This window comes from Sinocyclocheilus rhinocerous, unplaced genomic scaffold (genome assembly GCF_001515625.1).
Source record: "Sinocyclocheilus rhinocerous isolate Xijiao unplaced genomic scaffold, SAMN03320098_v1.1 scaffold789, whole genome shotgun sequence".
NCBI lineage: Eukaryota > Metazoa > Chordata > Actinopteri > Cypriniformes > Cyprinidae > Sinocyclocheilus > Sinocyclocheilus rhinocerous.
The window spans coordinates 1,525,924-1,553,098 of NW_015667306.1; the positions used below are offsets into that span (position 1 = coordinate 1,525,924).

The window sequence follows — 27,175 nt, forward strand, 5'->3', positions numbered from 1 at the left end:
GGCGGGGGGGACAGCATATTAAAAAAATTTTTGTTTAATTTCGAGTTGTGTTGTGTCCAGTTGAAATAATTTGATATTTATCAAGGGATGCTTTGATAGGGCAATATACAAAATAATCCATTTAATAATTTATTTACAAAATACATTCTCCAAATTGTATTTAACTACAAAGAAGCAATATGAGCTACAAAGGTTAGCCACATAGACAGCCATACTACCATTACACATTATAGCAATATTCATACATGAAGACATTTCATTCTTTATGGTACATAATGTTAAGTGGATGAAGTCCAGTACAATACATTAATACAGATGTAGGTCTTCTAAAGGGTTTTGAGTGAAATCTATGGATCCAGAGCCAAACTTTTCCATGACTTTGCTTGTTTTCTCTTGTACTGCTCCAGCTCCTGAGAAAAAAAACACAAAAAAATACAATGCAATGTTTCTTCTCTAATACATTAAATACATTTGTGTACCTGATAGTTTAACTGAAGTGCAGTCAATCAGATTTCTACATTTTCTAAAAACTATAAACATGTTGTAAACTTGTTAAAAGTTGTTTAATGTGTAGAAAATCATTCAATTATAAGATTATATTATTTTTAAATATTACATAATAGCATAATTTAACATGTTATACTCTAGAATTTGTGTACAAAAACTGCAATCTGAGCGATTAAACTGCAATAGTGACCCCCTGCCACATATTGTCTGATTACTGCAATCACTAAGCACTGAATCAGAGTAGGTGAGAAGCTACTGAAGGGCAATGAGTGTGAGGTTCAGGGTAACTTTCAGTCACGTACTATACTCTAGAGGATCAGTTAATGGCAACAGTACTGAGTCAGTTTTACTGCTGGGTTATATACACACACATGACTAGAGGTTACTAGAAGACAAATATTTGCTGAAGGGTGATTTTACAGTGACAATAATTATTTTACCTGGTCTTTCTGAGCTCTGATAGAGTCTATAAGGGGCTCACTGTACTGGGGGTCTTTGGCAGGATCTTTCAGCTCCTTACGTTCCTTGATGTTCTGAAGACAAAAAGGTCAGGGGTCAGGCAGACATTATTGACCATTATCATTGTTTACACAGCAGGAAACTGTACCTCAGGTGGGAAAACCCTTTCAAAAACCTTTTTCCAAAGGTCTAATGGGTTTTTGGCATGAAGAGTCCCGATATCAACATCAGAGGTTACAGGCGGGCCTAGAAGATGAATGAATTAAAAATATTTTGAACACCTACATATGTGACCCTGGACCAAATTAAGTGTCAATTTTTCGAAATTGAGATTTATACATCATCTGAAAGCTGAATACATAAGCTTTCCATTGATGTATGGTTTATTAGGATTGGACAATATTTGTCCGAGATACAACTATTTGAAAATCTAGAATCTGAGGGTGCAAAAAAATCAAAATATTGAGAAAATCGCCTTTAAAGTTGTCCAAATGAAGTCCTTAGCAATGCATATTACTAAACAAAAATTAAGTTTTGATATATTTACGGTAGGAAATTTACAAAATATCTTCATGGAACATGATCTTTACTTAATATCCTAATGATTTTTGGCATAAAAGAAAAATCTATAATTTTGACCCATACAATGTATTTTTGGCTATTGCTACAAATATACCCCAGCGACTTAAGACTGGTTTTGTGGTCCAGGGTCACATATATAAGTACATGAAAAATTTATATATAGTGCATTATAATTGGGCTTATACTTGTGTTTATAATTGTGCATTTTAGATGTAATATTTCATTACACTTTTTAAATCCGAGGTAATAAAAACTGAATGTATAGCAATATATCAATAATAATTACAAATAATAACAATATGCAACAAACAAATTTTAACATTATTAACAATAAAAAAATCTTTAACCAAATCAAAAGCACAATGCATATCTTACCAATCTGACTGAGGGAGTCAAAGCCTGCTGGTATTGTCAGAGGTTTGCTGGGGTCAGTAGAGATTGACTTTCTAATAGAATGGAATAAAAAAAATTTTTTTTTTACTGTGATTAATAAACTTTAGTAATGAAGAATATCCCACATCTGAACTACAAGAAGATAATGAAAGGTTCATACGGTCTTTCAGTCCCAAACGCCAGCTGATTAACAAAACTCCTGCTTTTAGACATTGTAGCTTCTGACTTGCTGCTGGTGAACTATGGAGAGACGGACAGCATACAAATATAACACTGACCAGAGAGAAACAGAAATGCTAAATGAGTGATTTTATAAAGCTCGGTTATGCCACAGAAGGGTGATGTCAGTTTAGAGTTCCTTAGTTATTGTTTGTCTGAAGCTTCAAATTTCTGTATGTTATGATCCATGATCATTTTCAAACCGCATTCTGAAATTCTGTAGTATGAAGTCAGTCTTACGATTAATGAGGCTCCGTAGAAGTGGGCTATGAAGCGCAGAGTCTTACAAATCACCTTTCTCTTCTCTGAATCAAAGTCCTAGAAGGAGATAGAATGTTATCGATGAATATAATATTAGGTAAGTTTGAATTACTTTTCAGTGTTTCACTGGATTCATCATTCAATGTTTGATTCGGACAGCCAAGAGTTGACATTTTACTGCAGATTTAATAAAAAAAAAAAAAAGGTAATGCTTTGACATGTAACTGTTGCATACTGTATTGTTTTGCATACTATTTAAAAACACAGAAAGCAGTATTAAGTGTATCCTGTAGAAAGCCGAAGGCTATATAGCATAGTGAGATTTTACCTGAAAGATGTCAAACTTGCTTCCAACTATGAGAAGAGGAACAGGGAAAGGGCTGATGAGCTCTCTGTCCTGTTGAAAAGAGACTGTTTCATGTAATAGACTGATACATTCCATTTCAAGCTTCATTTATAGCAATTATGTTACTCTCTCACACCGGATAGTCCTTGTGGAGGACTCGTGGGACTCGTTGTTTGCCGGATCTGGATTCTCCTGTCTTCTGATGTGAGGCACACACTTTTTCCACCTGACTTCGAGCTGAATCAAGCAGCCTCTCCATGGTCTCCCAAAGAACATTGGGTTTAGACAGATCCAGAACAAGTACTACAGACAAAGAACTGTAAAAACAAGCACAATTGATTTGTATTTGTTGCATTTGCAACATGCATGGACGTTTATTTCCACCACAGAATAAAAATATAAAATTTAAAAAAGTGTGAATTGTGAGATTAAGAAAGTCACAATTAATATATATATTGAGTGGTGTGGAAAAAAACAAACATAAAAGTAATTGCAACTTTTTATTTCAAAATTCAGACTTTTTTTCTCACAATTGCGAGTTTATATCTCACATTTCAGGCTTTTCTTCTCTTTTTTAGGTGGTGAAAATAAAAAAAATGAAATGTAAACAGAATTCTGAGGAAAAAAAATTGCGAGATGTACACTCAGAATTCTGAGAAAAAAAGTCAGAGATATAAACTCGCAACTGCAAAAAAAAAAAACAGCCAGAATTGTGAGAAAAAAAGTAATCCCTTTTTTATTTTTATTTTGTTGTGGAAACCAAAAAAAAAAAGGATTATGAAATGTAAAATTAGAAATCTGAGAAAAATTCAATTTAAATCCAGTCTGAATGAGTGTACAGTGTTTGCGAATCTAACCTGACATTGTCAGCCGTCATGGGAATCTGCACTAGGTCTGATAAGGAAATTCCTCCTCCCAGTTCCCACAGGTGAGCGATGTCTTTAGGCTGCAGAGAGGAGAAAAAGATACTCTTATATATAAATTAAAAGGGAAATTAATTTTTATTCCTATAACAAACTGAGGAGGACAATATTCATACCGTATTATGCCCTCTTGCACGTCTACCAAAAGTGTACTCCAGTGCAAGTGTAGGTTTAGCTGTCTCATCTCTGGTTTAAAGAGTAAAACAGAAACATGATGTGAGGTGACAGGAAAACCCTTAATAACTTCAGATGTACAGTATGACAGTATCTTAAACTCACCTATCAAGGAACCGCAGTAATATTGTTGTTTTACCCTAAAACAGAGATGCAATGTAAAATGATTAAAAAGTTTAATTTTTTGGTGTTAGCACATACATTTTAAAGCATTGTCGAACCCTAAAGACTTCAGGTAGGCCTATGCGTTTAGAGTGATATGTTGCAGGCATACATACGCATAACTTACCCCTGCTTTACTGCCCATGAAGAAGACTGTTCTCTGTGTGGGAAAGTGCGCGTCCTCTTCAGCATCCTCTTCATCAGTCCAGCTCTCCCTGCTGCACACTTCCGCTGCAGCAATATCCCATAAAGTATCCGAACTACGAGACAACATAATCTTAATAGCAGCATCTTCATGTTTACTAAAGCAGTATGTAGCTCGACTCTCTCTCTCTCTCTCTCTCTCTCTCTCTCTTTTAATTGAACACACTTTCCTTTCTTCCATGACAACATGACGTGCTCACCACGTGAACGTCTCTTGTCTGTTTGGTTGGTTTCAGACAGTTTTTTTGGAGAGCACTGTAAAAATTTATTTTTAGAAGTTGTAAATATTATTGGATTACCAGTGGGTAGCTTGTAAGCTAACATCGAAATGGGAGTAAAACAATGGTGTGTAGCTCAAACAGTAGCTTACCTTATTTTAGACATTATCACTCTTTGTTTCTAAAAAAACAAAAAGAAAAAAAAAAGTTTACGTCTGGTTTCATCGAAGAAACGAGTTTCGAGTCAGTTTAACGTTAGTCCTGTACTGATGCTTGTCGAATGAAGGAGACGCTTGATTACTGTTGCGAGGGGTAACGTCACTGTTTGAAGACGTAAGACATCTAGTGCACTATGGGAAATGAAGTTTTTCTTCATTTCTTCAACTAATTTTCTTTTCTATTCCCGTTTTCCCGAAGTGTTCTCTCTTTCCACGCTAAGTTCACATTGACAAATATAGATATAGATGCTTTGAAACAGTATTTATTTTGATCTACATAAATTTGGACTGAAAATGTTTCATATCGTATTCGGTAGAGAACTCTTGCGAAAAATAAACACGGTTTAATTACCTATAGTAACCATGATTTTTTGGACAGATTGATTACAATTTGTATAACCACAATCTTTATGGCTTTATGGTTTTGTAGTAAAACCAGGGTTAATTTTCGTAACAAACAAAACTAATAATATGCTGTCAACATGATCTTGCTGTTATTTGAAATAACCACAAATAATAACATTAACTTTCCTCACATGAAAATATTGTTCAGAACAGACAGGGACAGAACATGTGCATTTGTTGAATGAAAGCATGATGTAAACATTAATACAAGCACTCATATGAAAAATTCACATATGGATGAAAAGAAGCAGAACAATCATTGGTATGAAGTGGCCTTTTTATTTAAATGCTGTAAATGGCATTTCATTTTAAATAAATTTTAAAACAACAGGTACATGATTTATTAAACATTTATTGTATATAACAGAGTATTTACAGTCACATTAGAAATTATGATGTATACCACAAACAGTAATGGTACATTAGGGCCTACATTGTGAAGAAAATGGATCAATAACTATGGAAAAGGTTGATGGATTCAGCTTTCGTGTTGAGGTTTTCTGGATATAGTCTACTATGATTTAGAGATATTCTATATACAAAATAAAGAACATAAAATAACATTCTCAGGCACACCAACACACGCACACACTCAGAAGCCTAGCGTCTGATGAGGTGGTCGCGTATCTTGAAGCTGATGATGCCCAGTATCACGAGTGCAGGCAGAAAGGCGTAGAGCAGGAGGAAGTCTTGTGTGTAATGCGAGAGAGCTCCAGGATAACCCTGATCTATGATCATATCCCCACTGTCCACCAGACATGATCCTGGCAAACCAGCTAAAGGCGCTGAGTGAGAGGAACGGTTAGTCAGAGGACATTGTGTGGATAGCTTATGCATTATATGTCATGAAATCAAAAGTAAAGTTTGTCCTTGTCTATTAGCTTTGACTCAGACAAATAAAAAATTGCAGATAAATGCCTTCGAAATGTACACACTTCATCTGGTAAAACAGTCCAATAATATTGATGATATTTGACATGCTGTGGGTAATGATGTAAACTAGAAACTACTGGCTACATCAATATGTCTCGCCTCAAGTTCTTATTTCAATAAGAAAGACATTAACACAGAAACTGTGCTTGTCAAGGTTCCATTAGAAGTATGCAATTGAGGAAGAAGATAATTTTTCTTACTGCAGATGAAGTTCAGGCCATAGAACTCAGTGACGATCAGGAGCTCACAGCCGTACTTCTGGAAGGTTAGATAACTCAGCCACTGGAACAGCACAGGCATTTGTTTAAAACTCCTAAAAGGATAAAACATTTTATGAAACTTCACACTTAAAGGTATAGTAAAAAAAAAAATCTAAATTTGTTTCTTCATCAGAACAGATTTGGAGAATTTTAGCAGTACATGACTTGCTCACCAATGGATCCTCTGCAGTGAATGGGTGCCGTCAGAATGAGAATCCAAACAGCTGATACAAACATCACAATAATCCACACAACGCAACAGTTTGATGTTAAAAAACTTCTTGATGGTTTTGTTTATTATAAACACGCAGCTTTTTGCTTCACAAGACATTAACAGATGGACTGAAGCCAAATTGTATATTATTGTGAAGTTTTTATCAGCTGTTTGGACTCTCATTCTGACGGCACCCATTCACTGCAGAGGATCCACTGGTGAGTACGTGATCTAATGCTAAATTTTTCCAAATCTATTCTGATGATGAGACAAACTCATCTACATCTTGGGTGGCCTGAGAGTGAGTACATTTTCAGCAATTTTTCATTTTAGGGTGAACCATCATGACATATCATGTCATGTAACTGATGGAAATTTTATCCAATCTATAATGCAGAACATAATGTCTTCAATGCACAATATGGCAATGTTGAATAAATCAAAGTCATTTCTTCACCTTAGAAATCCAGATCCCACCATGATTCCAGCTACATTGAGTAGAGCGACCCCACTGTTGACCATATTGGGGTCTTGAACGACCCCCAACAAGACCAGTGTTAAAAGTTCACCTATGATGTGAGGAACCATGACCACTGCTGAAAAACACATGAAGCGCACAGGATCTGGGTTCATGCCAACAGTCCTGAAACACCAAAGCACACACAGAGAAACAGCATGAGGTCAAGATTTCTTGATGGTTTTGTTTATTATAAACACGCAGCTTTTTGCTTCACAAGACATTAACAGATGGACTGAAGCCAAATTGTATATTATTGTGAAGTTTTTATCAGCTGTTTGGACTCTCATTCTGACGGCACCCATTCACTGCAGAGGATCCACTGGTGAGTACGTGATCTAATGCTAAATTTTTCCAAATCTATTCTGATGATGAGACAAACTCATCTACATCTTGGGTGGCCTGAGAGTGAGTACATTTTCAGCAATTTTTCATTTTAGGGTGAACCATCATGACATATCATGTCATGTAACTGATGGAAATTTTATCCAATCTATAATGCAGAACATAATGTCTTCAATGCACAATATGGCAATGTTGAATAAATCAAAGTCATTTCTTCACCTTAGAAATCCAGATCCCACCATGATTCCAGCTACATTGAGTAGAGCGACCCCACTGTTGACCATATTGGGGTCTTGAACGACCCCCAACAAGACCAGTGTTAAAAGTTCACCTATGATGTGAGGAACCATGACCACTGCTGAAAAACACATGAAGCGCACAGGATCTGGGTTCATGCCAACAGTCCTGAAACACCAAAGCACACACAGAGAAACAGCATGAGGTCAAGATTCTGAGAACATTCCCCTCAGATTTGAACTGTAGTTACCCTGACCCGAGCTCTGATAAACTCAATAGCTCACACGAACACACCCATACTTACCAGTACAAGAAAGAGGTGAAGATGAACACACTGATAATACTGAAGGGCAGGATATGGATGATGTAAGCCAGAAACATCTGCCACTTCTGGTACAAGCCATCTTTACTCTCCTGGTCAGCGATGGCTCTTAAAGCAGGAACTATTAAAAAAAAAAAATTATATATATATATATACACATAAAATGGCAGACAACTATTTTCCACACTTATCAAGTACTATATATTGATTTAAACTGCATGAAAGTGAAAATACAGAAGCAGACATGTCTTGTGTTACCAATTATGTGTTATCTCAAGTGCTCTAAGTTCAAGGTTAAGCAATAATCATGGGCATGCTGGAGCAATTTGTGAGATGTGATCTCTTATCAGCCAGGAACTGATATATAAATGACAGGAATTATTTCTCTAAACCACTGACTTAATCAAACATTCTTGAGACCAGTGTTATTTTAGTATCACGAATGTAGTATTATAGAATTTACTAATATTCTGGATTAGGTTTGTATGTATATATATATATATATATATATATATATATATATAATTTCCATTTTCATTTTAATTTAAGTTTTAGTAATTTTGTTGTGCATTTTTGTTCATCTTATTTGTTTTTTTCTTAAATATATCTGTTTAGTTTTTATTATTTTTAGTATAGTTATTTAGTTTTAGTAATTACTTCTTAAGTTAGTAGTACTTAAGTAATTAAAGTAATTCTTTAGTACTTAAACTAAACAAATATTAGAAATGTCTTGGTTGCCTTGAAAGTATAATTGAAAGCCTTTTTAATATATTTTATTTCACTTAACATGTATTTTATTTTAGTTAACATAAATGTTTTTTATTAGTTTTAGTTAATGATGATAACACTGCTTGTTGCTTTGTTAAAATGCAATGCAGCAACTTTTTTCTCATTGTTTTTAAACCTCACAAATAGTGGAATATAAATATTTTGCATAAATATTTTTCTCGTTTGTCTGTACTAATTACCTGTGTACAAAAGCACATGGCTGTAATTAGTCATGTTTCATTTAAAAGAAGACAAATACTCAACAATGGATGTGTCCTCTGGCTCCAGAGATATTTTTGAGTTATTAACTGTGGATGAGATACTCACCTAAAGCCACAGCATTCAGCATGCCAGTATAGGGCGAGGCACCCATGGATTGGTAGATTATGCCAATTCGGTCCTGCACGGCACCTTTAGTCACATCCTTATCCAGTTTCATGACAAAAAAATGCAATGAAGAGGCCGTAAATGAGATTCTGAGAGAGGCGCATGAGAATGCCCATCCTGTCACGAGACATATTACGCACTGTCCGCCTGTGTGTGTAAGAGAGAAGGAAATGCATCAAAAGTGCTTCATGCGGTAACCTCTAAATAAACTAATTTTATTTACATGAAAAATGACTAAATGAACCACAAACCAAACTCATTTTAAAAGTCAGGACAGGTAGAAAAAGCTCTTTTAAGGCATATTTTTACTCTTTACAGTGTAATTTCATGACAACAAACAAGGCAGAGGGGCAAACATCAGATGAGACCAGGCAAAGAATTGTGGGAAATGGAGTCCAGGATGGAGTGGCAATGGAGTGGGGAGGAGTGCCCTGTGGTGGATGTCCAGGGCACTCCAGCTGGTGATTGTGACAGTCAGTGTCATAGCTAGAGTTTTACCTCAGGAGGACATTCAGTTTGGACATGCAGTTGGGAGACTCCTTGCTTTTGAATGGGATCATGGGTTTGTCTGCTCTCTGGCAGCTTTGCTCGATCCTTCCCAGCATGCTTTTATAGATCTCTGAGTTCTGGTAGGCTGACGTGATGTCATGCATGCGGCTGTAGGTGGCGGCTTCCCTCTCGCTGCAGCGTGTGTCCACAGAGGTCAGATCAACTATCAAATAAAAAAACATTTTATGATATTATATACAGTATCTCACAGAAGTGAGTACACCCCTCACATTTTTGTAAATATTTTCAAATTGGCACTGTTATACAAGCTGTACACTCACTACTTTACATTGAGCAAAGTGTCATTTCTTCAGTGTTGTCACATGAAAAGATATAATAAAATATTTACAAAAATGTGAGGGGTGTACTCACTTCTGTGCGATACTGTATATATATAATTTTTTTTACTACAGGAACACCTTGAATACAAGCTAATTCATTCGGGTTTAAGCTGAGAAAAAGAAGGTGTTCTGAATACTTCAAAAGTCGTACCATAAAAATCAAAGGGGTTGCAGTACTCAGGACACTCATATCCACAGCTGCTGAAGAAATCCACCATCTCTTCAGGCTCCCCACAGAACACCAATTCCCCTCGGCTCATGATTGCTATTCTGTCAAAGATCTGCAGATATTTATATACCTTTCAGTCATCTGACTTTGTATCATGAGGGCTATCACAATTCATGCTAACATAATTCACTGCGCTTAATGTAAAATATACTAATTTAATATCACTGTTTTCATATGCACCATGGTGAAGACGCGTGTTTTTCAGGTTAGTTTTGGAGTAAAATATTTTTTTAAAGTCTCTTAAATCATTGTATTAAATTATTATTATGGCAATACATTACAATAAGTTCCCATTAGTTAATGCTAGTTATTGTATTAACTAACATTAACTAACAATAAGCAATACATTTGTTGTAGTATTTATTGATCTGTTAGAAGTAGTTAAAAAAAGAATTGTTCTTGTTACTGTTTTATTTATTTTTTAAAATACAGGCAAAACCAGATAAATACATGCTTTTTTTCTAGTTGCTTATTATTATTTTTCTAGTCTTATTTTATTTATATTTAAAAAAAAAACATATGTGAAAAACCATGTGAAGCCACGTTATTCAGTTAGCTTTTAAGTAAAAGCTTTTTTTGCTTTTATTTTGTTATTGTTGCTTTTGTGTTTTTGTCTGTTTTTATTCATTTTAACAAGTAAAATTATTATCGTTATTATAAATTTTTTTAATTATTATTATGATTTTTTTTTTATACATGCAAATTTTATATGAACCAAAAATGTTATCATCATCTACATTTTTGGTCCATTTCTCCAGAAGAGACTCAAGGATAAGTACAATATATGACACTTTAAAAGTGAATTTTCATCATCCTAGCACAATAGGCCTTCAGGTTACCAGCCCTGAGCATTAGCTACTGCAATGGCCATCTTTACAGTTAAGGGTTTCAACAGAATCAGTTCCAGAGGCATCCACTATGTCTGCTCACCCTGAAAAGTTCTGAACGGGGTTGGTGGATGGTCACTATGACGATTCGATCTCTTCTGGCCAGTTCAGCCAGCAGCACCACTATCTGATTAGCCGTCATGCTGTCCAGTCCTGTTGTCGGCTCATCCAGGAGAATCACCTCTGCCATGACATAACGGAAAATGAAAAAACATGAGAAGAAATGAAACAAATGAGAAACTTTCTACAAAGTCCACTTTCTGTCCTATGAGAGACAACTTTGAGTGTCTTCTTAATTCAAGTAATTAAAGCAATTAATAGATTTCCCTTTGTCTAAAGTTAGAGCCAAATTAATTGGCTGATGGATTCATTTACTGCTTGATTGGAGAAGGCAGCAGATGAAAGCCACTTATAATTGCTGGTTTGTGTTCAGTTTGGAGTGGGCTCGACTAATCCATAGTCCACGGTCCCAGGTGACCCAGATAAAGGATCCAAAGGGACCCACGGCTTATATTAAAAATGTGATAACCCTGTCTGCCACTTTTAATATTCTACTTCAGTCCCTTTCACTCATTTGTCCATTCCTCAATAATCCTTTGAGGGGCTTTGGGTCGCTGTGCTGGTCGCTCTGCATTTAAATAACATTTAGTCTCTCTTATGTGCAAGCAAGGAAATGAACACACACTACACTGTGTTTGTACACTAAACATAAACATTATGCAATCATGGGTTAGTATTAACAAGTCTCAGGCAGAGGGCAGCTCACTTGGGTCCTGAAGCAGCTGGCTGGCAATGGAGACCCTCCTTCTCTCTCCACCAGAAATGCCTGGGAAAATGCGGCCTCCAATCACGCTGTGAGCCACGTGTCCCAAACTCAGCTCTACCATGACTGCAGCTACCTAAGATGGATCAAACAGGGATCAGCTTATTCAAATATAAGTGATGTCTCCATCATAACTTCATGAAAGTTAAGGTATGTGTAGGTATTTGAGATTTCTGTATGCCATTTCATTTTAATCGATTTTGATGTCCATATTTCCATATCTGTGGTGATGTGGCAAATATCTGTGAAGGGAACGAGCTCACCTTCTTGTGTATGGCCTCAGAAGAGTGTTTTCTCAAAGCTAGCTGAGCAGTGTATGTCAGAGTCTCCTCCACAGTCAGATAGCTCAAGAGACTGTCACTCTGAGAGAGTAAAAAAAATCTATATAAGCATTCAAAATAAAGCTATATATTTCTACATAAACAACAATGCAATCAGCCTGAGATGCATTTCCTGTATAATGATGTAACTCGCTGCTTAACAACTATAGTGCGATGCATCGTTGCAGAAACGGGTAGCCGTGTAATAAGTTCTGCTAATGAAATTTATATTCAAGATCACAGCATTTCTCAGAGAGGCTGCTGTCGTGAAATCATCTGAGGACTACTTTGCTGTTTTCATTCCCTGCTGTTTTACTTTATTTCACATGTGCACTCTTTAAAAATGATGCCGATTGTTGACATGCTAAAATACATAGATTGAATTGTACATACATATTAAATAATGGAAAGAATTATTTTGTATATTCACAAAAGCATTTTAATTGATGAAAAATCACAGAATATTTTATTATTGAAGCCACATGCTCATCCAAATAGTGCTGTCCTCTGTTGTTATGTGAAGTGTGCATGTATCAGTGGGTAGAGAACCTGTGCTTTAAGTTAGCCGTAAATGCATTATGGTGCACATTATTGACACTTACAACACTTCACAAATTGTAAACTTTGCTCCTAAGTTTAAATTCTTATCTGTATCTTCGGTTTAGGTCTTATGTTTATCTATTCTTTTTAAGATGAGTCAGAAGGTTGTGGAGTTTGTGCGTCATGTCTGTTTATATCTGTAATTGTTGTGCAGTGAAGTGCACACTGCTGAAATTGGACTAGAAGCAATGCTACTATGACTTCCACTATTGTGCAAAAAAAAAGTTGAAAAACTTTAACTTCACATACGTTTAGCTCATGAGACACCATTTAATCACTGGACTAGATTTATAGCTTCTTTGCATCTAAATTTAATCTGTAAAAATGACCTGCAATAATGGCCGTCTCTCCATGCTTATTTAATTTTCCGGAATATACACATGAATAGCTCAGAAGAATAATGTAATGAACTCATGTGTAATGGCTAATTTCAGAGTTAACTCTACAAATGAACTTTTCTGCTAACTTTACTGTATTTGTTTAAGTTTGTTTGTGGCAGACTTGACCTTTAGTTACCTAGCCAATTGCTTTTCATCTACTGTATATATACTTAGTTTCTATAGTTGACCAAAGTTAAGTCACATGTTGCCTGTGATATTTAGATTGACATGCACATTTACAGTGCGCCGTGGATGTAAATGTATTATACATTCTACTGTATAATTTTGTCCACTGTGATATTTTTAAAAAATCTTCACTGGCTTCCTGTTAAATTTCGAGTAGAGTATAAGATTCTACTTACTTTTAAAGCTCTTCATAATTTTGCACCACAATATCTCTCTGATTTGCTTTATATTTACATCCCGAAGCGTACTCTCAGATCTTCTTCATCTGTTTCCCTTGTTGTACCTTCTGTTCGTCTGGCCACTATGGGGTCTAGGGCATTTAATTGTGCTGCTCCTAATCTCTGGAATTCTCTTCCACAGTCAATACGAGAAAGTGACTGTCTGACTACTTTTAAATCATGTCTTAAAACTTACTTGTTTAAATTAGCTTTCTCGGATCAATTTTAAATTATTTAATGTCAATAGTTGTTGTTTGTTGTCTTGATTTTATGATTATCACTCAAGTGTACAGTGTCCTTGAGTGCTCTGAAAGGCGCTTTTAAATAAAATGTATTATTATTATTTATTATTATTATTATAAAATCAAGGTTGGAAGGATGACTGATTCCATGGGAGTGAATTTCCAAAGGGGACGGAGTTCCAGTTTGAAAACATTGTATTTTTATACTATTTGTCACCACATAATATTTGCACAAATGTTATTATCTTCATTTTAAAAATAATATATGGTTCATTTTTTCACTTCTTTGAACACTTGAATTATCAGAACTTAAATTGATATTTTAGTATATTGAAGTTTAATGTTTTGATTGTGGTATAATAGGTTTTGGTAATATAATAAAACGTTTGCTTATTTGTAGATCAGTACAAATTAAAACGCTGCACTAATCTTTAGTTGTCACATTATTTTATATTTTTATATTTATATTCTTATTATATTCATAGTCATATAACACAACTCACCTGGAGCACATAAGAGAAACAGTCTTGAAACTGCTCTGTTTTTAGCTTTCTTCCATTCACAAAAACCTCTCCAAGGAGTTTACCAGAATTCCCGATTCGTCCTGCTATAGCATCTAACAGAGTGCTTTTTCCAGAACCTTGAGAGAAAGACGTCAGTAAGCTTATTAACCTTTTGATATTGTCATGAATCCGGTCCATAAACTTCCGTCTGCTTGCCACCAGAGGTCACCCTTCCACTACTATGGACTCTTGCACCACACCACTGTTGCACTTCACCCGGACTACAGTTCCCATCATCCATTGCACTGATTACACACACACAGTTGATTGCACACAGCACTGATTGCACACAGCTGTCATCAATCACACCTTCCCTATATATACACTCACTCTGATCCCCGTCAAGCTGCCGAGTATTGTTTAGCGCTTATCGTTTGATAGCTACTCTACGGAGCCTGTTTAGTTTACCCAGCCTTAGCTTAGTCTGCCTCGTCTGTTTTCTCGTATCCTGATCTTTGCCTGTGTACCTCGGATTCTCCCTCTCGTCTTGCCCTATTCTGGTTCTGTTTACCCCTGCCTGGACCTTTGCATTGTTCTTGGATTTACTCCTCTAGTCTCGCCCTGTTAATTCTGTTCGCCGATCGTAGACCCACGCTAGCCCTAGGAATATTCTTGTGTCTTGCCCTCTATATACCCGTTGCCATTATCTGACCCTTGCCTGTCTCTACCATGTCTATGAATAAAGCCTCGTAACAGATATATTATCATATGACATTGACATTTAAAGAAATTATATTTTCAACCATATTTTTCAACTGCGATGTAAGTTGCTTTATATAACACATTGCCTTGTTTATTTGAATACTGCTTATTCATTTCAGTGTCTTAATAAGGCATGTAACAAAGAATAATAGTCATCTGTGAGAACATGATTTATACGTTTTTTTTTGTTGTTTTTTCTGCTTCTTTTATTAGTGGTCATGCTCTCAAACTCTAAGTAAATAAACAGAAAAAAAAACATTCCTTAAAATTTCACCATTCACTATTACAATATTGTTGTGAAATACACAAATGAACTCATACTGTAGCTAAATATTTAGACTGTATCACTATGGCATGCTGTGAGCTCTGATATTAAAATGTGTTAAAACTCTGAGTACCATCGTTATTCTGCCTCAAGTTCTGAGTCACTTACAGCAATTCCCCAGCATTCCCATTATCTGTAGTAGTCAGTAATCTTACTAACCTTTTGATATATCATATGACATTGACATTTAAAGAAATTATATTTTCAGCCTTACGTAATGTAAGTTGCTTTACATAATACATTGTTCATTCAAATGCTTACTGCTTATTCATTTCAGTGTCTTACTAATAATGCATGTGTAGTGAACAACAGTAAGTACTTTTGTACTTTTACTCCAATAAAACTGAAGAGAACGTCATCCAAAAACAGAGTGGTCTTTTCTGAACTTTGAGAAAGGCATCAGTAAGCTTATTAACCTTTTGATATTATATCATATAATATGACAGTGACATTTAAAGAAATGATATTTTTATATAGATATTTTTATAAGATATATTTTAAGTTAAAGTTTTAGTATTTTCACTGTGTTTTTGTCATTGCTTGTAGTTTTTTTATATGTCTATATATATTTTTATTCATTTTTATTTAAGTTTTAGTTTTAGTTATTTTAGTACATCAAGTTAAATTAAACTAAAATGAGAAATGTTGCCTTGGCAAATAGCTGAAATAAAATATTTTTTTATACTTTATTTCAATTGTAAATGTCAGTTAACGTTTATTTTATTTCAAGTAACAAAAATGTTTTTTTTTATTGTTTTAATTTCAGTTTTAGTTAACTATATTAACCATGGCTCATTCTAATGCTTATTCATTTCAGTGTCATAACAATGATTTATAATTATTTTTTATTTTATTTGTACTTTTTTCACTTGCACACTTAAATTATCAGTAACTTAGATTGTTATTTTAGTATATTGACGTTTAAAGTTTTGATTGTAGTATAATATGTTTTGGTAATACAACAAAACGTATTTGCAGATGAATACATATTAAATGTCTGCACTCTTATTGACTAGTGCTGGCTAGAATTATTGCTAAACCTGTTTCATCAATCAGAATGTTCATATAATGTACTTAATGCTTAAGTACATTAAAAACCAAGTACTTTTGTACTTTTACTCAAGTAAAATGTACACTCTCTCCAAAAATAATAAAGTGGTCCCTCCTGAACCTTGAGAAAGATTTATTGCTCATTAGGTTAACCTTTTAAAGAAATTATATTTTCAGGATTACATAATGTAAGTTGCTTTACATAGTACATTACTTTGTTTATTCTTATGCTGTTTATTCATTTCAGAGTCTTAATAATGCATGTACAGTGAACAATAATGGAAAGATCTGTGAGAATAAGATTTATAACATTTTTTATATTGTTACTTCTTCTTTTGTAGGAGGTCAAGCTCTCAAAAATAACCGGAAAAAAATTCCTTAAAATCTCCCCATTCACTATTACAATATCATTGTGAAATACACAAATGAACTCATACTGTAGCTAAATATTTAGACTGTATCACTATGGCATGCTGTGGGCTCTGATATTAAATGTGTTAGAACTCTGAGCATCATAGTTATTCTGCCTTTTGAGTCACTTACCTGAATTCCCCAGAATTCCAATTATCTGCCCACTGTCCACATGAAATGACACTTGATTCAGTATTTGCCTTGTCCATTTTTTTCTGAAAAATGAAAGGTCCCACCAGGGCCCTACATGTTCACTGTAACACACATAAGCAAACAAAAAAACGCTTATGAAATGGCCACAATAAGTGGTTTTCAGTTTGCCAGTATTTTGTTTGAAACTTCAATGAAATAACAAAGATGAATAAAAAGATTAATAACCTAACAGTTGTATAATTATTGCCAAAGATAAAGTCAACTGATGAGAAAATGTCAGATTGCTTATGGCATTTAAACTTTTATTCACCGATCGTTTCATGTTAATTGCATACTTAAAGACTATAATAAACTGATAACTTTGATAAATCTGGCCTTTGATTTGCTGGATTTTGCAGAGAAAATGATTATATATACACATATATACACACACACACACATATATATAATACCAGTTATGTAGCTGATGTTGCTGTCAATAAGCACACATACTCTGAGTGGTTATTCTACAAATTATTTTTGTACAGTCAAGAAACGTTAAATTGTTGAAATTTAGTCATCTGCAAGCAATTCAGCAAATAAAAACATATTTTTAATTTAAAATAGCTGGATTATGAAATTCTGTTCAGATCAATCCATTTTTTATTCATAAAATTGTGATCTTTTCAAGGTTTCAGGTTTTACTGGAGGGGATCAAAAATACTGTTGTGAAACTAAATTTAACTGAATGTCAAGTTGTATATTGAAAGTATGTGCATTAGAAAACTTTAAGTTCCATAATATTGACATTTGTATTAAAGTACAACAGCTGTTTGGTCATATACATGTATCAGGTGCAGTTGTCTGTTAGCATCTAGACTAAACCTATGAAGCTCCTTAGCACATTCAGAGTGTGCTGGAAATTATATATATATATATATATATAGATCTTCTGCTGCAGACCAGAGTTCGACGCCCGAGCCCCTGAGCCACATGCGAGTGCCATCTCTTACCATGGAGTCAGGGTTTGCCAACATACCATCCCAGAGCTAAGGCCAGTTGCCACTTTAATCCCGAGGCCAGAGGCTATCACCAGTCCATCACTGGATCCCTTGGCTTCACTGCTGGACTCCAGGCCCTTGACTCCACCTTGGCTCTGTGCTCCCTCAGCTCCGCAGGGGCCCATCATCACTAAAGCTCCACCAGGCTCCCCTGTCCCTCTGGCTACACCTTGGTCTCTCGTCACCCTGGTTTCACCACGGACTTCTGGGCTTCTGGCTGCACCTCAGCTCTCCACCCTTTCGGCTCCACCGGGATCCTCCTTCCCTCCGATTCCACCTTGGTCCTCGCTCCCTCTGGCGTTCCCCCATTCTACCAGTACCTCATCACCCTGGTTTGTTGTCTCTGCAGTTCTGTGGAGAATTCTGCCTGTTCAGTCCCCTGTCATTTCTTGCCTTGTATTAGTGATGTGCAAGTATTTATTCTCCTTGCGTATCATCTCTTAGCAGGTTACATGTACATTGTAGCAAAGTGTAATTTCTTCAGTGTTGTCACATGAAAATATATAATAAAATATTTACAAAAATGTGAGGGGTGTACTCACTTCTGTGAGATACTGTATATATATATATATATACACACAGTGCCGTGAAAAGGTTTTTGCCCCCTTCCTGTTTTTTACATTTTTTGCATATTTGTCACACTTAAAAGATTCAGATCATCAAACCAATTTTAATATTACGCAAAGATAATGCAAGTAAATACAAAATGCTGCATAACTCTCACAGACTGTGAATTAAGAAAATCACCCATTTCACTGCTTTCATGTCATGTCAATGTTGTATTCTCACCTCACTGTATAGGACACATTTTTGACGCTCAGGCTGCATGACGAATCGACGTAGTCCGGATTTGGTTGGGACGTTCCCGTCTCTGACACCACCTTAAAAAATCCATTTAACCCATTATTCTGGAAAACATCCTGCAATGAATATGAATGTAACTGACTCATTGTCTCTCATCGATGGTCAAACAAACTGTGACAGATCCTCGTCTGCAGCTGTCTAAACACTCCAGCTCATATTGCACTGATGAGGCTGGAACCATAAACAGTGACTCTTATCAGTGGAACTTTGCTCCATTTGCTATGTAGAGTGGCTTCGCTCTGCCACCTCTCTGTCTTTTCCAGGACAACAAGAGGAGCAGGTACTTCTCTAAGGCACCTGACCAGAGGGGCACAGACTCCTTTTCTACCACGTCCACCATGTTAGACCAGAGTGTTTTCCATTCAGAAGACAGCTTCGGCTCTACAAATGACAAACAGTACAGGGTGAGTTCACCATGAACTAAGACTACACAACCAATTGACACAAAAATGTAAACTATATTCAAAGGATGTTTATTTTGTTTCCATTGTATTATTGTTGTCTTCATTTTCACATTCATAACAAGAGTATAGGATTATTTATTTCCTATTGATTATAGTTGAGTTCATTCAGGGTGATGCTGTACAAAATGCTCTGTTGCAAAAATGGACCCTGAACCACAAAGAAGACTCCAGTTCTCTTATCTGTTAACATTTGATAGATTTGATAAATAAAATGTGACCGTAATCAGTTTATGAGCAGTGTAATCTTAATTAAGCCTGATAAACCTTAAACTAAAAGTACTGACTAAAATGCCAATAGTAACTGCATAAATTGTATTTACATGTAAATAATCGTGTTGTCAAACATATAGGTATTATACTGTGACATTTGCACTTTATGTCTCAACAAACACAGGGTCAAGACGTTCTTTTCTCATCTCCAGAGGAGGACAGCAGTCTGTATTTTACTTACAGTGGAGGTCGCAATGAAGTGGAAGTCCGCAATCTCAACTATGAGGTCTGTCTTTTCAGACTGTATTCTTTCCATTTTCAATAAATTACTCCTCAAAATACCATTTTCGTCCTGTTTTTCTTCTGCTGAAGTACTTTTTAGATACTGAAAGAAGGCCTTCATTCATTTAGAATTTTTTTTTTTTTAAACATGCATCAGGCCTAGAAATGTGGATATATAAGAGAGTTATATAAAGACATAAAAGTCTAGGTTTTTCTTCTGCTGAAGTACTTTTTAGATACTGAAAGAAGGCCTTCATTCATTTAGAAATTTTTCAGGAAGCAGATAAAATTTTTTATTTTTTGTTAAACATGCATCAGGCCTAGAAATGTGGATATATAAGAGAGTTATATAAAGACATAAAAGTCTAACTTTATTTTAAGTCTGTGTAAAGCAATATTAAATATGTGTTCTGAGTTAGTATTTTCTGGATGTCATACTAAAAAAACGGTAACGCTTTACAATAAGGTTCATTGGTTAACATTAGTTAACTACTCTAGTTAACATGAGCTAAGCATGAACAATACTTCTACAGAATTTATTAATCTTAGCTAATGTTCATTTCAACATTTTACAAATGCATTATTAAAATCAAAAGTTGTTCTTGTTAACATTAGTTAATGCACTGTGAATTAACATGAACTAACAATGAATGACTGCATTTTCATTACCTAACATTAACAAAGATGAATAAATACTGTAATAAATGTATTGTTCATTGTTTGTTCATGCTAGTTAATACATCAACTTTTGGAATACATTACATTACTATGTAATGTATTTACAATACATTACTACTTAATACATTACTGTATTAAGTAATACATAAACTAATGGAACCTTATTGTAAAGTGTTACCAAAAAAAACTGTTGGAAGTTGGTTTAAGAATAGGTGAAGAATGGCTCAGAAAGTGAATATTTCTGAGAAAAGCTCCAACCTAATTCGTTTGCCACTTTGATATTTTGTGCTAACAGGGGGTCTGGCAATTATTGTTTGATCTAAAAATAATTTCTGTGAAAAATTTCAAATATGTGTAAATCAAAAATACAATATTAAGTTCTTACTTCAACCAAACAGAGTAATTTTACAACCAAAGCTAATGATAAGCAGATAAAGTCCAACAAAATTGTCCCTCACAAATTACAATCTGTTGAGTTTATTAATTATAGACCAGGCTTCAAGTTTTATACAGTAAATAATGGGTGTCCCTGCTCAGTGTCAATCAAGTGATCCTTCGTCTGAAAAAGTCTGAAGACCTCACATCTTATACAGTCTTATGCATTCAAACATTTTTAAGTGCCCAAACGCTTTGAATTTGATATGCTTTTATATTTGCTCACAGGTGGACATGGCAGCACAGATACCCTGGTATGAGAGGCTGTCCGAGCTTAAGATGCCCTGGGAGATGCACAGCAACAAGCAAACGGTCATAAAGGACCGAAACCTATGTGTGCACAGTGGCCAGATGCTTGCTGTCATCGGCAGCTCAGGTAGCCTATGCAGAATTCTAAACAAAGCACTGTAAGTGAATAAAAGCATCAAGAAACCAGAAAGAAAATAAGTTTTGGTTCTAGGCTGTGGGAAGACCTCCTTACTGGACATCATAACATGTCGAGATGTCCGTGATGATATCTTTCAGCTCTTTGACCTGGTAGTGCTCTTGTCTTCTGGTTCAGCCGTGTACTGCGGTCAGGCCAAGGACATGGTACATTACTTTACTTCTCTTGGGTACCCGTGTCCACGATACTGCAACCCCTCTGACTACTACGGTGAGTTGGACAGAGATCTGATGTCTATTGTTGAGCATGTGGTCCAGTTGTTGTGTCTGAACTGTGAATTTCTCATGCAGTGGACTTGATAAGTATTGATCGGCGCAGTCCTGAAAAAGAAGCACAATGTTTGGAGAAAGCCAGGATGTTAGCAGACCAGTTTGTAGAAGGTGAAGAACACAGAGGATTTCATGTGGAAATCAGAAGACTGCGGTTCTCCGGCACTGGATGCCCCTCAAAGGTACATTTGAATAATCACGGGATTTGTTCTTTCACACTGAAGCTTTTTCTTAAATAATTTATAACCTCACATACTGTATCAATGAAAATGAAAAGCACAAGAGCTGATGATACAGGTTCTACACCAGCAGTCTTCCTCCCGTCTCGAAGAAGGAATCAGTGATCACAGTTTCCAAACAGAAGGATCGCCTGCCAGGAAAACTGCAGCAGTTCACAATCCTAATCAAGTAAATAAAGTGGAAAACACTTTTTTATTGTAAAATCTTGTAGCTCAGAGTATATCCTGAAAGCTGTTTCCATTACATCCCTGTCATTTTTTTTAGACGGCAGGTATTTAATGACTACCGGGACCTGGTGATGTTGGTGGTTCATGGTTTGGAAGCCTTGCTAATGTCACTTCTCATCGGTTTCCTTTATTTTGGAGCTGGGGATGAGGGTCTTTCCATCCAAGATACGGTGGCTTTGCTCTACATGATAGGAGCTCTGACACCCTTTGCTGTGGTGCTGGACGTCATTGCAAAGTGTGAGTAAATTACAGAAGATTGATGTTTTTGGTGTCTTCTGAGTCCAGTGGCATAATATGTTGTTTTTCACAGGTCATTCAGAGAGAGCCATGCTTTATCATGAACTGGAAGATGGCATGTACTCAGTCACCTCATACTTTTTTGCCAAGGTAAATAAACTGCATTATGTAAGAGCTTCAGGAATGACAGTGGTGTCGATGTGTAGACCTTTGGGACATAGCAGAGCTTCACAACCGAATTGCTTTTTTCATGAACATGTAGTTACAGAGTCAAGAGTGTTGATTAGTTTTTTGACTTGGGTTTTGTAAAATGCATTACGTTAGATGCATGATTGAACAATGTGCATTGTTATTATTAGCAATATATAACAGCTAGTTTGGTCCTCGGATTTGACTGGCTGTGCAGTGATCATTGTTTGTATCATTAAACTGTCAGTTTGTGCTTTAGTATGCGATAAGTAAATGTCCTTCTGAGTGAGTCATTTGAATCATTCACTCAACCGTTTTGTTCAAACACACTGATTAATTCAGGGACTAAACAACAAGGTTGTTATTGTTAACTAAATGTAAAACTATTAAAAATTGTTTTTGGTAAGTGAGATAAAACTGAAGTAAAATATAAATATCAGATGAAAAACTTTTAAGATTAGCTTAAACTTAAAAACTGCTTTCTAATGAAAATTTGAAATGTTTCCTGGACAACTAAATGAAAAAAGCTGAAATACTAAAATTACTAAAACTAAAACTGAAATAAAATAAAGTTTAATAAATAAAAAATAAAACAAACACATAACAAAATTACTAAAACTAAAGTTAAAATGACAACTAAAAATATAAAAAGAAGTTAATCCCAGATATTAATAAATACTAAAATATAAATGACACTAAAATAAGACGAATAAGTCTATATTTATGATTCATTGAATCATTCCCTGAATTCATTAATTCAAAGATACTGATTCATTAGAGAACAAAACACTGCTATAGTGTTAAAAAACAATCACTAGCATCTGTCTGCAAATGTCTGTAAATGTATTAACTTCTGGTCTATTTAAGCAATTTATTAAAGCAATATACCAGTCTGTTGAATTTAATAGACTTTAACCATTCTATTTATTAGTAAATAATTGTTTCTAGTAAGACCCTTAGAAATAGAAACTTTTGAACAACATTTACAGCATAACAGTTCAGTCAGGGGTGAGGGGCATGACAGGGAAAGGCCATGAGTTGAATATTAGATCCTGTTTGGACTTTGTCAGCTCTTGACATTAATGAGATGCTTCAAGCTCCAGTGTCTCTTTCAGGTCCTTGGTGAGCTTCCAGAGCACTGTGCCTTACGCTGGTATACGGTGTGCCCATCTACTGGTTGGCTGGGCTCAACAACGCTCCCGAACGCTTCCTGCTCAACTTCCTGTTGGTGTGGCTGATGGTGTATTGTAGTCGCTGCATGGCCCTATTTGTGGCGGCAGTCCTGCCAACATTGCAGACTTCGTCTTTCATGGGCAACGCACTCTTCACGGTCTTCTACCTGACTGCTGGCTTTGTCATTAGTCTGGAAAACATGTGGCTGGGTAAAAACATCATTGAGCATTTAATTTCAAATGAATACTAGATTCAAATCTGCAAGTAGGCCTATTCCTTAAATTAACACTGATTTGGTTTTCTTACATATCTTTCATGCGTTGGGGTTTTGAGGGAATGCTGCAGGTTCAGTTTCGTGGGACCAGAATCCCAATCACTATTGGAAACCTCACTGTAGAATTCGACGGGATTAAGGTGAGGAACGCTGACATGTAAAATGCACACTTATATGGTTTCTATTCATGGACACCATTAAATTAAATGTTAATGTTTTCAGGTTGTGGAGATGATGAAAATGAACCAGTATCCACTGTATTCCTGCTACCTGGTGCTTATTACTGTTGCTTTTGTTTTCATCCTGCTCTATTATCTGTCACTCAAATTCATTAAACAGAAGTCCAGTCAGGATTGGTGAGGAGGACAAATCAGCATAAAGTCTGGTCCACACTGCAGCTTGTTCTTGCCAAGAAACCAACATATAAAATGCCCATCCACAGTACAGACCTTGGTTTATAAGCTGTAGTTGTCAAGTCCAAATATGGCTCTTTCCACAACAAATATATTATGTCAAACATGTTGATAACATTGTACTACTACTAACTGCCGCTGGATGGCAGTAATGTACTATGTTTCTGCACTCTTTTAAGTTTACTTAATTACTTGTTTTTTTTGGGTTCTGGTAAACCACCAGAGCTCATGTTTCAACAAATTTACTGCAGCATGTCACAATGTAGATTTCATATTAACTTTTATTTTATTTTGTAAATCAGAATCGTTTTGCATGTATAATATTATTATAGAACAGTGTACTACTACAGGAACTTTGAAAGCTTTTTTTAAAGATTTAGAAACTCAAATGCTTGTTTTATTTATTTATATATATATAATATCAACACTGCATTGATACAACATTCTGATCAACATGCTAGGATGTATTTGTTTGATTCCACATGTCTATTGTCATATTATTAATGCAGCATGACGTTGAACACATTTGAGTCTTTGAGAGAGAAAAACTACAACCATAAGACAAATAGAAAAGAAAAACTACTGATCTGATGTCTCAAACATTACTTGTATTAAGCAATTAAATAAATAACCCAGGGTCAATGTCACAGGAATAAATTTATACTGGAAATATTCCAGTCTCACATGACAGATGCCTCTTTAAAAAAGATATCTGACATTTGGTGTCAACTGTTTCTTGAAAAATGAGAGCAAGATAACTTTTTTTTAAAAAACTTTTTCATGTTTCAGTCACATAAATATTTATTTATGTAAGTCCATGTCTGCCATGTAAGAAAAAATGCTTTGGTAAATCATAATTAAGAAATAATAATTATGACATAAGTTGAAAGAATGACATACTAAGTAATAATAATGATATAAGATGAAGTCTAAAAAACAATAATGACATACTAAGTCATAATTGTGACATTTAATATCAAAATTATGAGAATGATGATTATGACAAGTCGAAATCATGAGATAAAATGTCAAAATTATGAGATAAGTAAAAAAAAAAAGACAAAATAATATAGACTTTTGTCAAGATTTTGATTAATCTCATAATTAACATTTTATCTCAGAATGATCTCATACTGTTTTGCAAATTTAGACTTTTTTATTTTATTATGACTTATCCACAATCCAATAATTTTAGTTTACCACACTATTATTCTAGTTATTTACCTATAATGGCTAATTAATCAGAGGGCTCGCACATTCACATGAAAAAGCTTCATTTCATGCTGAAAGAGAGGATGAATTGTGGATTAAATCTTTACAAATGTATGTGAATGTTAGATTTGTGCCAACTTGAGATCTATAAAAATGTTGTGTGACTTGGTATGGATCAAATCTAGTGATCAACGATTTTTTTTCTTGTTATCCATGTTCATTTGTTTTTGTTTTCATCGCCATTACTTTGCCTCTCTGATGGTCATAAATATGGTGGTTGAGTGGTCTTAGAATATCTGACAGGGAAAAGTATAAATAACAATGCTTGTTCAAATGAAGGACATGCTTGTATAAGACTAGTATAAGACTCTGCAAAGACAAAAATGGCAGATCCATTTGAAGAAGGATTACTCCAAACTGTTTTGATATCATTTATATATAATTTTAAAATGTAATGATGTTTGTGAGCTTGCTAAGAGCTCTTGAAAAAGAATGTCATCCCTCTAAAGCATCTCATCGGGCTTTTACTCTGCCATCTGCATTTGGCTTGCACAAATCCTCTGGTCTTCTCTACCTCTCAGAGTGACTCTCCTGAGCTTCCTGACGGAGGAGAAAACAGTCGTCTACCTCCCTTAGAGACCATCTGCAGGAGAATGAGCTGCACTGCAATACTATACACATAAAAAACACTAAAACATGCAGCAATGTTACATTTCTTAATAGAATAATAAATGTTGCTGTTGTTAATAAATGTTCAAATCAATGTTGCTCTTTTGATCTTTCTATTCTTTAAAGCATCCTGGGGGGAAAAAGTATTAATAATAATAAATGTTTCTCGAGCACCAAATCAGCATTTTGAAAGCATTTCTGAAGGATCATTCAAATCAGTTATTTTAAATTGTAATATCAATTAAATTGTAGATGAAACAATTAAATTGTAGATCAAATAAATGCAGCCCTGGTGAACATCTGAGACATCTTTAAAAAAAACAAAACATACTGAACCGAAACGTTTGAACGGCAGTGTATAAGTATTTAAATAAAGGTAAATGCATCTGTGAGTGTACCTGCAAATTAAAAATGTTGGACTGAATAGAGTGCTTGACAGATTTTACTTAGTGGCTAATGTTTAATATCTAAATGTTCGATATCTAATGTTTAATATCTAAATCAAAACTGGAGAACCTGATCCAATATATTACTGGTATTCAATGACTTGTTAATGGTTTGCAATGACAATAAGGAGTCGTCAGAAGTCAAACACACACTAGTAAAATTAGGGTGACCATACGTGCCATTTTCCCAGGACGTGTCCTGGCCAGGATTTGTTTTGGCAATATTTTCCTGTTTTCATGCTTGCTGAAGGTAATGATCGAAAAGTAGTTTGACCAATAACATGCAAGCATTGTACATAATGGACCAATCATGGCGTGTGAGAAGGTGGGATCTACGGTCAAAGCGATGCAATTATGCGTACATATTAGGCAGCA

General features: G+C 35.2%; 2 protein-coding genes and 1 pseudogene across 3 annotated transcripts; 1 reads left to right on the plus strand and 2 right to left on the minus strand.

Annotated features, from left to right (window-relative positions):
• Positions 1–7: 7 nt before the first annotated feature.
• On the minus strand, positions 8–4,752 carry LOC107733710 (cytoplasmic dynein 2 light intermediate chain 1). 2 transcript variants are annotated; one of them, XM_016545453.1, is made up of 13 exons: positions 4,601–4,752; positions 4,154–4,286; positions 3,970–4,004; positions 3,807–3,876; positions 3,625–3,713; positions 2,904–3,084; positions 2,750–2,818; positions 2,401–2,478; positions 2,102–2,181; positions 1,924–1,994; positions 1,115–1,212; positions 948–1,040; positions 8–410 (listed from the first exon to the last, which is right to left on the minus strand). In XM_016545453.1, exons 1-13 carry the CDS (start codon positions 4,612–4,614, stop codon positions 348–350), a joined length of 1,074 nt encoding a protein of 357 aa, XP_016400939.1. In that variant the 5' UTR covers positions 4,615–4,752; the 3' UTR covers positions 8–347. The 2 variants fall into 2 exon arrangements, with proteins under 2 accessions (XP_016400939.1, XP_016400940.1); XM_016545454.1 differs by lacking the exon at positions 4,601–4,752 and having other exon boundaries at positions 4,154–4,300.
• A 706-nt stretch (positions 4,753–5,458) lies between these two features.
• Positions 5,459–19,029, minus strand: LOC107733783 (ATP-binding cassette sub-family G member 5-like). The gene is given in 14 exon segments (XM_016545577.1): positions 5,459–5,856; positions 6,205–6,317; positions 7,560–7,745; positions 7,882–8,020; positions 8,995–9,115; positions 9,117–9,201; positions 9,553–9,766; positions 10,096–10,225; positions 11,104–11,243; positions 11,827–11,959; positions 12,147–12,245; positions 14,333–14,469; positions 17,013–17,134; positions 18,863–19,029. Coding segments are annotated over 14 exon segments (1,965 nt in total). The 5' UTR covers positions 19,024–19,029; the 3' UTR covers positions 5,459–5,671.
• A 15-nt stretch (positions 19,030–19,044) lies between these two features.
• On the plus strand, positions 19,045–25,245 carry LOC107733784 (ATP-binding cassette sub-family G member 8-like; annotated as a pseudogene).
• Positions 25,246–27,175: the final 1,930 nt, after the last annotated feature.